This window comes from Salmo salar, chromosome ssa14 (assembly GCF_905237065.1).
Source record: "Salmo salar chromosome ssa14, Ssal_v3.1, whole genome shotgun sequence".
Lineage (NCBI taxonomy): Eukaryota > Metazoa > Chordata > Actinopteri > Salmoniformes > Salmonidae > Salmo > Salmo salar.
In genome coordinates, this window is record NC_059455.1 from 101,396,741 (window position 1) to 101,410,765 (window position 14,025).

Consider the following 14,025-nt stretch of genomic DNA (forward strand, 5'->3'; position numbering starts at 1 on the left):
GTTTATGATGAGTAATTTAGTAAATTCACCGGAAGTTTTGGGTGGGAATGCATGTTCTGAACATCACATGCCAATGTAACAAGCTGTTTTTGGATATAAATATGAACTTGATTGAAAAAAACATGCATGTATTGTATAACATAATGTCCTAGGAGAGTCATCTGATGAAGATCATCAAAGGTTAGTGCTTCATTTAGCTGTGTTTTGGGTTTATGTGACATATATGCTTGCTTGGAAAATGGCTGTGTGATTGTTTTTGGCTATGTACTCTCCTAACATAATCTAACGTTTTGCTTTCGGTGTAAAGCCTTTTTGAAATCGGACAATGTGGTTAGATTAACGAGAGTCTTGTCTTTAAAATGGTGTAAAATAGTCCTATGTTTGAAAAATTACAATTATTGCATTTTTGAGGTTATTTGTATTTCGCTCCACGTTCTTCCATTGGATATTTGGCGAGGCGTTAGATGCAAGATTAAGTAAATAATGTATTTCAGTTTATTTTTGTGTGCAAACATTTCTGAAAAGCTGTTTTCACTTCGTCATTATGGAGTATTGTGTGTAGATTGATGCAATTAAAAAAAAAATGTAATCCTTTTTAAAATAAGGCTGTAACGTAACAAAATGTGGAAAAAGGGAAGGGGTCTGAATACTTTCCGAACACACGGACCTTGGTGAAGACCGAATGCGGCCCACGGGGGAAACGAGTTTTACATCACTGGTTTATAGTGTCGACTATAAGTGTAAGGGGGCAGGGCTTACCAGGACCAGACAGGTGTCAACCAATGAGAGGGTCCCTGAGCGGCCAATTCCAGCGCTGCAGTGCACTACCGCCGGTCCGTGGTCCGCCCCCAACGAGCCAGACTCCCGCACCTTGAACAGGAAGTTGAGGAAGGACGCCGGCGATTCTGGGACACCAAAGTCAGGCCAGGTGGTGTAGTGAAAGTGATAGATCTCTCTCTTCTCGCCCGTCTGGAAGACACAACAGAGGACAAAAGACATCGCTTGTGTCCCAAATGGCAACCTATTCCCTCGTACATTACTTTTGACCAGAGCCCCGTGGGTCCCGGTCTAAACTGCACCATAAATGGAATAGGGTGCCATTTGGGGCCCTACTGTACAAATGGACAGGAGCAGGATTGGACTCAATTCCATTTCAATTCAGGAAGCAAACTGAAATTCCAGTTCTCATCCTTGAAAATAATAGATAGTAGAACACTGCATTGACCCTAACCCTGGAGATAGTGGAACACTGCATTGACCCTAACCCTGGAGATAGTGGAACACTGCATTGACCCTAACCCTGGAGATAGTGGAACACTGCATTGACCCTAACCCTGGAGATAGTAGTACACTGCATTGACCCTAACCCTGGAGATAGTGGAACACTGCATTGACCCTAACCCTGGAGATAGTGGTACACTGCATTGACCCTAACCCTGGAGATAGTAGAACACTGCATTGACCCTAACCCTGGAGATGGTAGAACACTGTATGCGGTCCCTGGGAAGGAAGGGAGGACGATAAACTGAAAGTTACCGACACTGACATTTCCCTCCTCTAACCAAAGCAATTTTACTGACGTCCGTAATTTCGATGATTAGGCTACACAACGTTCCTGCAGACATTTTGGTTCTAAAACCATTATTTGCCCTAAACCTGCTTCTTGCATAGAAAGTATCTGCCCTGTCTCACTGTAGGCTCTCACTCCCTCTCCCCCTTTGCACACGGAGTGAAGGGAGGCATGCATTTACTGTTGTTAAAAAAAGAGGAGAGTCTCAGCTTTATGAGAGTATAGAAAGTATTTCTCAACACTCAATGTTAAGGAAATAACACCACTTTACTGAGTATGTAATTGAGATGATGCACCGGCGATACGAATTCTAGCCATTTGTTTATTTGTAGGACATTAAATGTGCTGTTAGATCAACTGCATGGCTATTTAGCAATAGCTATATGCTACACAATTCACCCCCTGAGGGAGTGGGGACTCAAAACACTTGATTCCCCACTTCCTCAGATGGTGAATTGTGTCGCATATAGCCATGGCCAGCAATATGCACAAAAACAGGCAGGCACATGCCTGAACATGTAAGATGAAATAGCTGACTAATTTCATGTCTTACTTGACACTGGAAAAAGTCATTCTAGAGCCATGCCGCTAATGGTTTAAATAAGACGAGCTGGGTTGGAGAGGCCTCTGCTGCTACCTACTGTAGTAACAGCTGGAGGTCGACCGATTAAATCGGAATGGACGATTAATTAGGGACGATTTCAAGTTTTCATAACAACCGGTAATCGGCATTTTTGGACACCGATTATGGCCGATTACATTGCACTCCACGAGGAGACTGCGCGGCAGGCTGACTACCTGTTACGCATGTGCAGCAAGGAGCCAAGGTAAGTTGCTAGCTAGCATTAAACCCATCTTATAAAAAACTAATTCAGTCACTAGTTAACTACACATGGTTGATGATATTACTAGTTTATCTAGCTTGTCCAGCGTTGCATATAATCGAATCACAGCCTACTTCACCAAACGGGTGATTTAACAAGCTGTCGTTGCACCAATGTGTACCTAACCATAAACATCAATGCCTTTCTTAAAATCAACACACAAGTATATATTTTTAAACCTGCATATTTAGTTAATATTGCCTGCTAACATGAATTTCTTTTAGCTAGGGAAATTGTGTCACTTCTCTTGTGTTCTGTGTAAGCAGAGTCAGGGTATATGCAGCAGTTTGGGCCGCCTGGCTCATTGCAAACTGTGTGAAGACCATTTGTTCCTAACAAAGACTGTAATTAATTTGCCAGAATTTTACATAATTATGACATAACATTGAAGGTTGTGCAATGTAACAGGAATATTTAGACTTAGGGATGCCACCCATTAGATAAAATACGGAACGGTTCTGTATTTCACTGAAAGAATAAATGTTTTGTTTTTGAAATGATAGTTTCCGGGTTTTGACCATATTAATGACCTAAGGCTCGTATTTCTGTGTGTTATTATGTTATAATTAAGTCTATGATTTGATAGAGCAGTCTGACTGAGCGGTGGTAGGCACCAGCAGGCTCGTAAGCATTCATTCAAACAGCACTTTCCTGCATTTGCCAGCAGCTCTTCGCTGTGCTTCAAACATTGCGCTGTTTATGACTTCAAGCTTATCAACTCCCAGTCAAAACTGTTCGCTGCTCTGGCACCCCAATGGTGGAACAAGCTCCCTCACGACGCCAGGACAGCGGAGTCAATCACCACCTTCCGGAGACACCTGAAACCCCACCTCTTCAAGGAATACCTGGAATAGGATAAAGTAATCCTTCTAACCCCCCCCCTTAAAAGATTTAGATGCACTATTGTAAAGTGGTTGTTCCACTGGATATCATAAGGTGAATGCACCAATTTGTAAGTCGCTCTGGATAAGAGCGTCTGCTAAATGACTTAAATGTAAATGTAAACTCCCGAGATTAGGCTGGCAATACTAAAGTACCTATTTGAACATCCAATAGTCAAAGGTATATGAAATACAAATGGTATAGAGAAATAGTCCTATAATTCCTATAATAACTACAACCTAAAACTTCTTACCTGGGAATATTGGAGACTCATGTTAAAAGGAACCACCAGCTTTCATATGTTCTCATGTTCTGAGCAAGGAACTTAAACGTTAGCTTTTTTACATGGCAAATATTACACTTTTACTTTCTTCTCCAACACTTTGTTTTTGCATTATTTAAACCAAATTGAACCTGTTTCATTATTTATTTGAGACTAAATAGATTTTATTGATGTATTATATTAAGTTAAAATAAAAGTGTTCATTCAGTATTGTTGTAATTGGTATCGGCTTTTTTTGGTCCTCCAATAAATCGGTATCGGCGTTGAAAAATCATAATCGGTCGACCTCTAGTAACAGCAGAGGCATACAGTAGGCATCCTGATAAATAAGAATACACCATTTTCCCTTATATCCCAGCACATAAACCAAGAAGGCAATTTTCTTATGTTGAATTGTACTTTACATGGTGAAAAATACACATTGATTTCATTGTATATCCCATCAGGGGCAAATCTAGATCACATCCACACAGGAAGTATTATTTTAGCAGGTGACCTAAATCATACATTCGATAAGATTAACACACGTAGCAATAAAAAAGGCACATTTAGGGAGCCTCCAAAGAGGCAAAAAATGTAATCTCTACAAATAATTTATAGGACACATGGAGATTACTATTCCCAACTCCAAAATACTATTCCTTCTTTTCTCAAAAGGTAGAAAAGCTATTCAAGAATTGACAAAAAAAAAAAATTCTCCAAAAATTCACTCAACAATTTACTGGATTCAAAAAAAAGTATGATACAGTGATAACGGATCATTCTCCGTCATCGTGCTTAAAAACCAAGAGAAAATAATCTTCTGAACCCAAAATTGTATAACAACTAGGTAAACAAATGTAGACAGAGGACAGACAGAGAAAAGCCGACCCCTGATACAATTTGGGATGCCTTGAAGGTGTACATTAGGGGAATGATAATTTGGGATGCCTTGAAGGTGTACATTAGGGGAATGATAATTTGGGATGCCTTGAAGGTGTACATTAGGGGAATGATAATTTGGGATGCCTTGAAGGTGTACATTAGGGGAATGATAATTTGGGATGCCTTGAAGGTGTACATTAGGGGAATGATAATTTGGGATGCCTTGAAGGTGTACATTAGGGGAATGATAATTTGGGATGCCTTGAAGGTGTACATTAGGGGAATGATAATTTGGGATGCCTTGAAGGTGTACATTAGGGGAATGATAATTTCATACTCGGCAAAAAAGTTAAATCTGATTTAGAAATTTAAATGAAAGAAAATCAATATCTTAGAAAAAGCCCATAAATCTTTACAAGGTAAAGAAGTAAATATAATTTCTGAACTTAAGCAGGAATATAATCTTTTACTTTTGAAGAGAGCCAACAACTACAGGTTAAACTCAATTAAAGCTACTTAATGGAAAATAAACCTGGTAAATATCTCGCAGCTCTCACAAAATGAACACATAGTAAACCAATTGTAATTTTTTTTAAACTAAAGATACAAAAGTGGTAATTAGAAACAATGCGATTAATTAACATTTTAAAAGCTTCTATGAAAATGTATATCAATTAGAATTAAACAGTTTGACAGATCCGATAGCCTTCTTAGACTAAACAACTCCGAAGCAAATATCAACAGACAAACAAAAGCTTAAAACCGTGATCACTCAAGAAGAAATATTAGATACTGTTAAAACATTTGCATGGAGGAAATCACCAGGAATGGATGGCTTTCCCAAAGAATTCTATTCAACATTTTGGGACAAAGTAGCCCCCCTATTTACACAAATGTCAACACACGTCACACAATTCAGTACTTCCTAGTCCCATGTATCAAACTGTTATTTCAGTTAAATTGAAACCAGGAAAATCTGGAGTCCCCTTGCTGATTATAGACATAACTTCAATAAATTGTGACAAAATTATAACAAAGCTTATAAGCAATAGAATGGCAAACGTTTTACCAGACTTGTTACATATCAAACAAATGTTTCAGTTTAATACAACAAGCTAAAAAACAAGATGAAGTTTAATTCAATTATGGCTGTTGATGCCAAAAAGGTTTTTGATCGTCTTGAATAGCCTTCTGTATTCAAAACTTTGGAAGCTTTCAACTTTCCAGCTGAAATAATACATTTAATAAGACATATTGAATAAATGTCCTAAAGCAAAAATATACACAAATAATATATTATCTGGTGGAATTGCTTTAGAAAGGGGGACAAGACAGGGATGTCCTCTCTCCCCCTTCCTGTTTGCACTGGCAATTGAACTGCTTGCAGAAAGAATTACACAGGACACAAACATAACAGGTATTGATAAACATGAATTTGAACTAAACTTATTTGCAGATGATCTCCTGATATACCTGACAAATATTGAAAACTCAATGCCCCCCTTGCTAAAAATATTTTCAGAATACTCAAATCTCAGGATATAGAAAAACAGCAATCCTTTCAGTAGACCACAAAAAATATGAACTACATAGGATGCTTAATAAGTGCTGTTATAATCTCCACCCGGCACAGCCAGAAGAGGACTGGCCACCCTTCATAGCCTGGTTCCTCTCTAGGTTCCTTCCTAGGTTTTGGCCTTTCTAGGGAGTTTTTCCTAGCCACCGTGCTTCTACACCTGCATTGCTTGCTGTTTGGGGTTTTAGGCTGGGTTTCTGTACAGCACTTTGAGATATCAGCTGATGTAAGAAGGGCTTTATAAATAAATTTGATTTGACAAAAAACAATTATATGAGATAACTTTCCTCCATTACTCAACAATATGAAAGCAGATCTAACTAAATTGAATAATCTTCCCATAAATCTTACAGGTACAATAAACCTCTTTAGACTGGCTGCCAAAGTTTTGGTATTTATTTTCGGTAATACCAATTAGCCACAAAGACATTCTTTTAAAAAATTATACTCGGTCATAAAACTTTATATATGCAAATAAAATTCATAGAATAAAAAGGAAAGTTTAACATCTTCCTAAGTCTGAGGGTGGTTTTAACCTTCCAGATTGTAATTGTATGAACTCGCTACCCAAGGCTTTTACTTGCGACATATAGTTAAATGCACTAAAGAGGAACAATGGGTACATATTCAAGATGCGCATGCTCATCCCCAGAATCTTTTTCCGTGTCTATTTTCAAAAGGATAAATCTAAAAACATTAACAATTTCATAGTTAAGGACACTATAAACATATTCTACAAGAACCAATATCACTCCCTAAAAACACAACCTTATGGAACAATCATTGGATAGCTTTCCAGAATTCACAGATAAATTAGAAAATAGATTTCTTTACATGATAGAATGTAGATAGTTTCAAATATATACAACTTTAAAAAGTTACATATACCTACATTTTGATTTGAAATATGTTAGACATCAGAGCATCCTCGAAGGAATCTTATTTGAGTTAGAAAATGATGTTCATATTATAGGGAAGATATCCAAAACCTTGCAGTCTATACAGCTGACAATCTTTTAGATTTTTTTTGTGGAAACAAGACTTAAAAAGAACTGCTGTTTGGACAAGATGGAGGGAAAGTTGGAGAATAACTAACGAAATTACAGTTAACAAAAATGTACGTTAAATCCAGTATAAACTAATGAATAGAATGTATTATACAAGAGACAAAATTCATAAATTCTACAGCACAATGGCAGAGTCATGTCTTAAGTGTAAAACTAAAAATTACTCAATAATTCATACCTTCTGGGAATGCTACAAAGTCCAAAACGTTATGGATGGAGCTAGAAAGTTGGCTGTCAGAAGTATTACAACGTAAACGTACTTTTAATACATCTGTCTGCATATTTCAAGAAGTGGCATATGGGGGTATAGTGAGATACCCAATGGACTGGACAATTCTCTTCTTATCACTCATCTTGGAAAAAAGGTCTACTAAAAACTTGGACATCAATCATGGAAAATTAGTCTAGAGCCCTGCCACTAATGGAAAATATGTATTTTATCACTATATTACTTATTGTCCATGTCGCCCAGCTCTAATAGAGATGTATGGAAACAATCTCTAATGCATCATATTCACACCATTTTAAATATATGACTCATGAGCATTCTGCTACTCCAGCACCTTGATCTTGCGTCAGTTTTAAGTTGTAGATCACACTGACCTGATCCTAGATTACACTCCTGCATTACTCAGACTTCCACCATGTTAAAGAGACTCACCTTATCATTTTGCAGCTCCAGCACTCTGGTTGTGTAGTAGGACTTGACGTCTTCTGAAACCAGCGTTATCAGGAAATGTGTATCTCTAAACGACATCGCATGCTCGTTCTGCGTTGGCCAATACTGAGCACACTTTTCCTGTCAGGCGGGAAATACAGAAGACAGTCAGTCAGTCAGCCAGCCAGTCAGCCAGTCAGCCAGTCAGTCAGCCAGTCAGTCAGTCAGCCAGTCAGTCAGCCAGTCAGCCAGTCAGCCAGCCAGCCAGCCAGCCAGCCAGCCAGCCAGCCAGCCACCTTAGTTGAACAGTGAAGTCATGACACAAAAGAGAAGTGTTTCCAGTCTGAATAAGCACTATAAGTCCCATGTTTTATTATTATTATCAAAGTATGTGTAGCCCAGCATTCTACTTAATGCAGTGACAGTCCCTATAAAGACTAAAGCTACAAGGTTTCACTACATTTGATTTGCTACAAGTCCTTCTAAAATATGGACAACCGGGTTATGTAATGTCATGCTATTAAAAGGCATCTGTCGGCCGTAACAAGACTGAATAGAACCTCATGACACCAATATTCCCCCCCCTGGCTCCTCCCCTTCCAGGAAGAAGGGAAACTAAACTCATGACCCAACACCTACTGCTGCTACTCTGACACGAGAGGACGTGAAGGGGAGGTCGGCTCAAGTCGAATCTGAGGCATAAAAGCCTGTGGTTGGGGAACTGTCAGGTCCCCTCTCACAGACCTACAGTAGTACAGACCTAACTGTCATCTCAACACCTCCCACCACCAGACCAGGAATTCACTCTCTAAACCACACAGAGTAGGAGGAAATACCACTCCACAGAAAGTGGCTTTCACTCTCCCCACCTTACCAAAAATAGTGTGATCTGTGTACCACATGTAGGCAATACTAGAAGATAGTAGTTATGTACTCACGGATCCCTTCTCTATGACTCTGTTCATCATTATAACAGCCTTCTCTACTCACGGATCCCTTCTCTATGACTCTGTTCATCATTATAACAGCCTTCTCTACTCACGGATCCCTTCTCTATGACTCTGTTCATCATTATAACAGCCTTCTCTACTCACGGATCCCTTCTCTATGACTCTGTTCATCATTATAACAGCCTTCTCTACTCACGGATCCCTTCTCTATGACTCTGTTCATCATTATAACAGCCTTCTCTACTCACGGATCCCTTCTCTATGACTCTGTTCATCATTATAACAGCCTTCTCTACTCACTGATCCCTTCTCTATGACTCTGTTCATCATTATAACAGCCTTCTCTACTCACGGATCCCTTCTCTATGACTCTGTTCATCATTATAACAGCCTTCTCTACTCACGGATCCCTTCTCTATGACTCTGTTCATCATTATAACAGCCTTCTCTACTCACGGATCCCTTCTCTATGACTCTGTTCATCATTATAACAGCCTTCTCTACTCACGGATCCCTTCTCTATGACTCTGTTCATCATTATAACAGCCTTCTCTACTCACGGATCCCTTCTCTATGACTCTGTTCATCATTATAACAGCCTTCTCTACTCACGGATCCCTTCTCTATGACTCTGTTCATCATTATAACAGCCTTCTCTACTCACTGATCCCTTCTCTATGACTCTGTTCAGCATTATAACAGCCTTCTCTACTCACGGATCCCTTCTCTATGACTCTGTTCATCATTATAACAGCCTTCTCTACTCACGGATCCCTTCTCTATGACTCTGTTCATCATTATAACAGCCTTCTCTACTCACTGATCCCTTCTCTATGACTCTGTTCATCATTATAACAGCCTTCTCTACTCACGGATCCCTTCTCTATGACTCTGTTCATCATTATAACAGCCTTCTCTACTCACGGATCCCTTCTCTATGACTCTGTTCAGCATTATAACAGCCTTCTCTACTCACGGATCCCTTCTCTATGACTCTGTTCATCATTATAACAGCCTTCTCTACTCACGGATCCCTTCTCTATGACTCTGTTCATCATTATAACAGCCTTCTCTACTCACGGATCCCTTCTCTATGACTCTGTTCAGCATGATGACAGCCTTGGTATTCTGTTCCCAGATCATCAACCAGAAGTGACCACAGGTGTTCCTCAGAGGACCCTGTGGATGACGCACAGACACAGACAGAAACCCATTAGCTAACCAAGATTACGCATTGGGAAATGTATGTGCATTTGGGGGTCAGTCAAGTATTAAATAATACAAGATATCAACAGATCTATTTGTAACTTTTCAGGCTTAGAAACATCATTCATAACTCCTCTCCTTCCAGTTCTCTGCTGCTAATGACTGGACCGAACTACAAAAATCTCTGAAACATTTATCTCCCTCACCAGCTTTAAGCACCAGCTGTCAAAGCAGCTCACAGATCACTGCACCTGTACATAGCCCATCTATAAATAGCCAAAACAATTACCTCATCCCCTACTGTATGTATTTATTTTGCTCCCTTGCACCCCAGTATCTCTACTTTGCACATTCACCTACTTGCACATCTACCATTCCAGTGTTTAATTGCTATATTGTATTTACTTCGCCACCATGGCCTTTTTTTTGCCTTTACCTCCCTTATCTCACCTCATTTGCTCACATTGTATATAGACTTGTTTTTGTACTGTATTATTGACTGTTTGTTTGTTTTACTCCATGTGTAACTCTGTGTTGTTGTATGTTGTCGAACTGCTTTGTTTTATCTTGGCCAGGTCGCAATTGTAAATGAGAACTTGTTCTCAACTAGCCTACCTGGTTAAATAAAGGACTTGTTCTCAACTAGCCTACCTGGTTAAATAAAGGTAAAATAAATAAATAAAATAAATGTAATATCCCACCACCAGGTCAGAGTGCAAACAGATTGTTTTAGTCAATGTGGTAACATTTAGTTCCTCCCCTCAAAGCCTTCATCCATTTCCTGTTTTCCAGTCATTGCTCTGTATCATCATCACTGTGGCTGTGGTTAAACAGATCTACCATAACAACCTGTATCATCATCACTGTGGCTGTTGTTAAACAGATCTACCATAACAACCAGTAACAACACCCCTGTGGTTAACCAAAACCGTCATAACAACATCACTGTGGCTAAACAGAACTTTCATAACCTGTGTTCTGTGATTTACTCACTGTTAATCAAGTGTTAGTTCTGTTAATCAGTGTTTTGTTAACGAAGGGTTCTGTTATTTAAGGGTTCTATTTTTCAAGTGTTCTATTAATCAATTGTTAGTTCGGTTAAGTGTTCTGTTAATCGTTAGTTTGGTTAATCAAGTGTTCTGAGAACCAAGTGTTCTGTTAATCGTTAGTTTGGTTAATCAAGTGTTCTGAGAACCAAGTGTTCTGAGAACCAAGTGTTCTGTTAATCGTTACATTGGATAATCAAGTATTCTGTTAATCAAGTGTTCGTTCTGAAATTCTTCGGGACCGGTGTCCCTTCCATGGGACAGTTGAGCTAACATATGCTAATCACATTAGCCTGAGGTTGTAAGTAACAAGAACATTTCCCAGGACATAGACATATCTGATATTGGCAGAAAGCTTAAATTCGTGTTAATCTAACTGCACTGTCCAATGTACAGTAGCTATTACAGTGAAAGAATACCATGCTATTGTTTGAGGAGAGTGTACCATTTGGAACATGAAAAGTTATTAATAAACAAATTAGGCACATTTGGGCACTCTTGACACAAACTTTTGAACAGAAATGCAATGGTTCATTGGATCAGTCTAAAACTTTGCACATACACTGATGCCATTTAGTGGCCAAAATCTAAATTGCAGCTGGGCTGGTATAATACACTATGGCCTTTCTCATGCATTTCAAACATGATGGTACAATACAAATACAAAAGAACGGTTAATTTTTTTCTTTGTATTATCTTCTACCAGCTCTATTGTGTTATATTCTACTACAATCATTTCACATTTCCACAAACTTCAAAGTGTTTCCTTTCAAATAGTACCAAGAATATGCATATCCTTGATTCAGGGCCTGAGCTACAGGCAGTTAGATTTGGGTCATTTTAGGGGAAAATTGAAAAAAAGGGGCTTGTTCTGTTAATCAAGTAATCAGAGAATCAAGTGTTAGTGCTGTTCATCAAGTGTTCATTGTGTTCACCAAGTGTTAGTGCTGTTCACCAAGTGTTAGTGCTGTTCATCAAGTGTTCGTTGTGTTCACCAAGTGTTAGTGCTGTTCATCAAGTGTTAGTGCTGTTCATCAAGTGTTAGTGCTGTTCATCAAGTGTTAGTGCTGTTCATCAAGTGTTAGTGCTGTTCATCAAGTGTTAGTGCTGTTCATCAAGTGTTAGTGCTGTTCATCAAGTGTTAGTGCTGTTCATCAAGTGTTAGTGCTGTTCATCAAGAACTGATATAGAAGTCAGACGTAGTTGGAAAGAAACAATACAAAGAGGAAAACATACTAGAGGGCTGTAGATGGGTGCAATAAAAACAAAATAGACAAAAACTGAACGGACAACAATAAGAAGAGAACGGACAACAATAAGAACATGGACAAGTCACCTGAGTTAAAATGTAGCTCCTCTGGGCCTCCTCCATGACCACCAGGCTGGCGTTGATGTAGTCGTTCTCTGTGTTCTCCAGTTTAACTCTGCTGTGATCAACTACACAGACAACCACAGAGGAGAGAAGTAATATATGAACAACATATCCAAGTGAAAGACAAGTTCATGTACGTATTGTATTGCTGCAAAATGAATTGCCTCATTGAGGACAAAGTTCTCTGAATCTGACGTTGGTATCATACTGCAAATCAATGTGGTACAGTTCAAGACAACAACAACAAAACCTTTTAAAGAACAAGATATAAAGGAGTATGAAGTCACTTACATGGACTGACATCTCTGTATCTGTTCCGGTTGCGATTTTCTGGATATTTAGCAACTTTTAAAGGGCATTCATGGGACTGATTCCGTATTTCCTGCAAACAAACGGTTTAGTCATCACAGACTAATAGACTATGAATTGTTCCTCTATAGGCCTACTGTACCATGAGGTTTTCTTTAGACACACAAGGTCAGGCTACTTTAGATATTCACAGAATCAGACCATGTTTAGCTACTGTAGATCCTCCGGTCACACTTGCTGATAGGATGGACGATGCTGTGGGAACTCAATGGATCCTTATGTATTACTGGTAGGATAATGGTTTAGGTTTGGGGGACTATTTTTAGTAGTTTATGAATAGTGGATGTCTGAAGAGCAGGAACTGATCGGGAATAATCTCATCCCTAAAAATGACCATGACATAAAGGCAGGTTTCATCAGCACAACTGACTGGTCAAGGAGGGGAAACAAACTTACGGAGAAAGGCAGTTCATCATCTTTAAGAGTGTCGTTAAAAAGATTAAACACAGCGGATTGCTATCAAATCATGATAACACAATTTGCCACACTAGGCAGCAACCAATGGATGTTTAAAATGGTTAAAACCGTTGACCAACAAATGCAGGAAATAGTTGTAATCTGCGATTCCCCACATAAACACTTGTGCTAACTAGTTGGAACCACCAGCAAGGGTCTGAAGCTGTTGACAAACGATGTGTTTGTAGCTGTCAATCTAATCTTACTATGGATAAGAGAACAACCGTCAGCCAAATAGCTAGCTAGCTAGATAAACCTCTTAGCGAGGGATATCGTTAGTAACCGCATGCATGCACACGCTAAAAACTCCAGATTGCTGACACTCGGCTTTGGAGTCTTGCTGAGTATTGTTGTGCGACATCACCGAAAAGAGATGTCTAAAGACAGTAAAGTAAAAAGCAACAAGAGAACTAAGCAATAAACATCCGTGCGTATTTCTACAAATAGCTGCTATTTGCGTGCGTAAATAGCAGCTGACACTGGTGCTGCTAGCTGCATCAGCTAAGCTAACAGACAGGCTAACAGCTAGCTAACTTACTATGTATAAGTTCTGCCACCGGCCCTCTGAATCCATGTCCTCAAAGTCCTGGTCCATTTTTAAAGTGTTATTTTATCAATATGGATGATAACTAGAAATGATTTAAGTCATTACTTGTTTTAAAACAAAACCATTCGACAAAAAAAAAAAAACGATACAGACTTTGTCAGTGTAGTTGACGTCTAATACGGGCGTGATGTGCGCATGCGCCAAAAGGGTCCTTCGGTATCGTTTTCCCTACTTACCACAGCCACAAAGTCATAAATTCTGCCCATTTCTACAATTTCTCCTTTTAAACTGTGAT

The 14,025-nt window shown here is 39.1% G+C and overlaps 1 protein-coding gene across 1 annotated transcript in view; it reads right to left on the bottom strand.

Annotated features, from left to right (window-relative positions):
- Positions 1–13,931, bottom strand: part of ptpn2b (protein tyrosine phosphatase non-receptor type 2b) — a 35,078-nt gene extending 21,147 nt beyond the window's left edge. The window contains exons 1-6 of the mRNA XM_014143264.2: positions 13,722–13,931; positions 12,650–12,740; positions 12,323–12,423; positions 9,815–9,913; positions 7,788–7,925; positions 760–969 (exon numbers count right to left, since the gene is read on the bottom strand). Coding sequence (XP_013998739.1) covers positions 760–969; positions 7,788–7,925; positions 9,815–9,913; positions 12,323–12,423; positions 12,650–12,740; positions 13,722–13,778 — 696 coding nt within the window. The 5' untranslated portion in view covers positions 13,779–13,931. The remainder of the gene's footprint in view (positions 1–759; positions 970–7,787; positions 7,926–9,814; positions 9,914–12,322; positions 12,424–12,649; positions 12,741–13,721) is intronic.
- Positions 13,932–14,025: the final 94 nt, after the last annotated feature.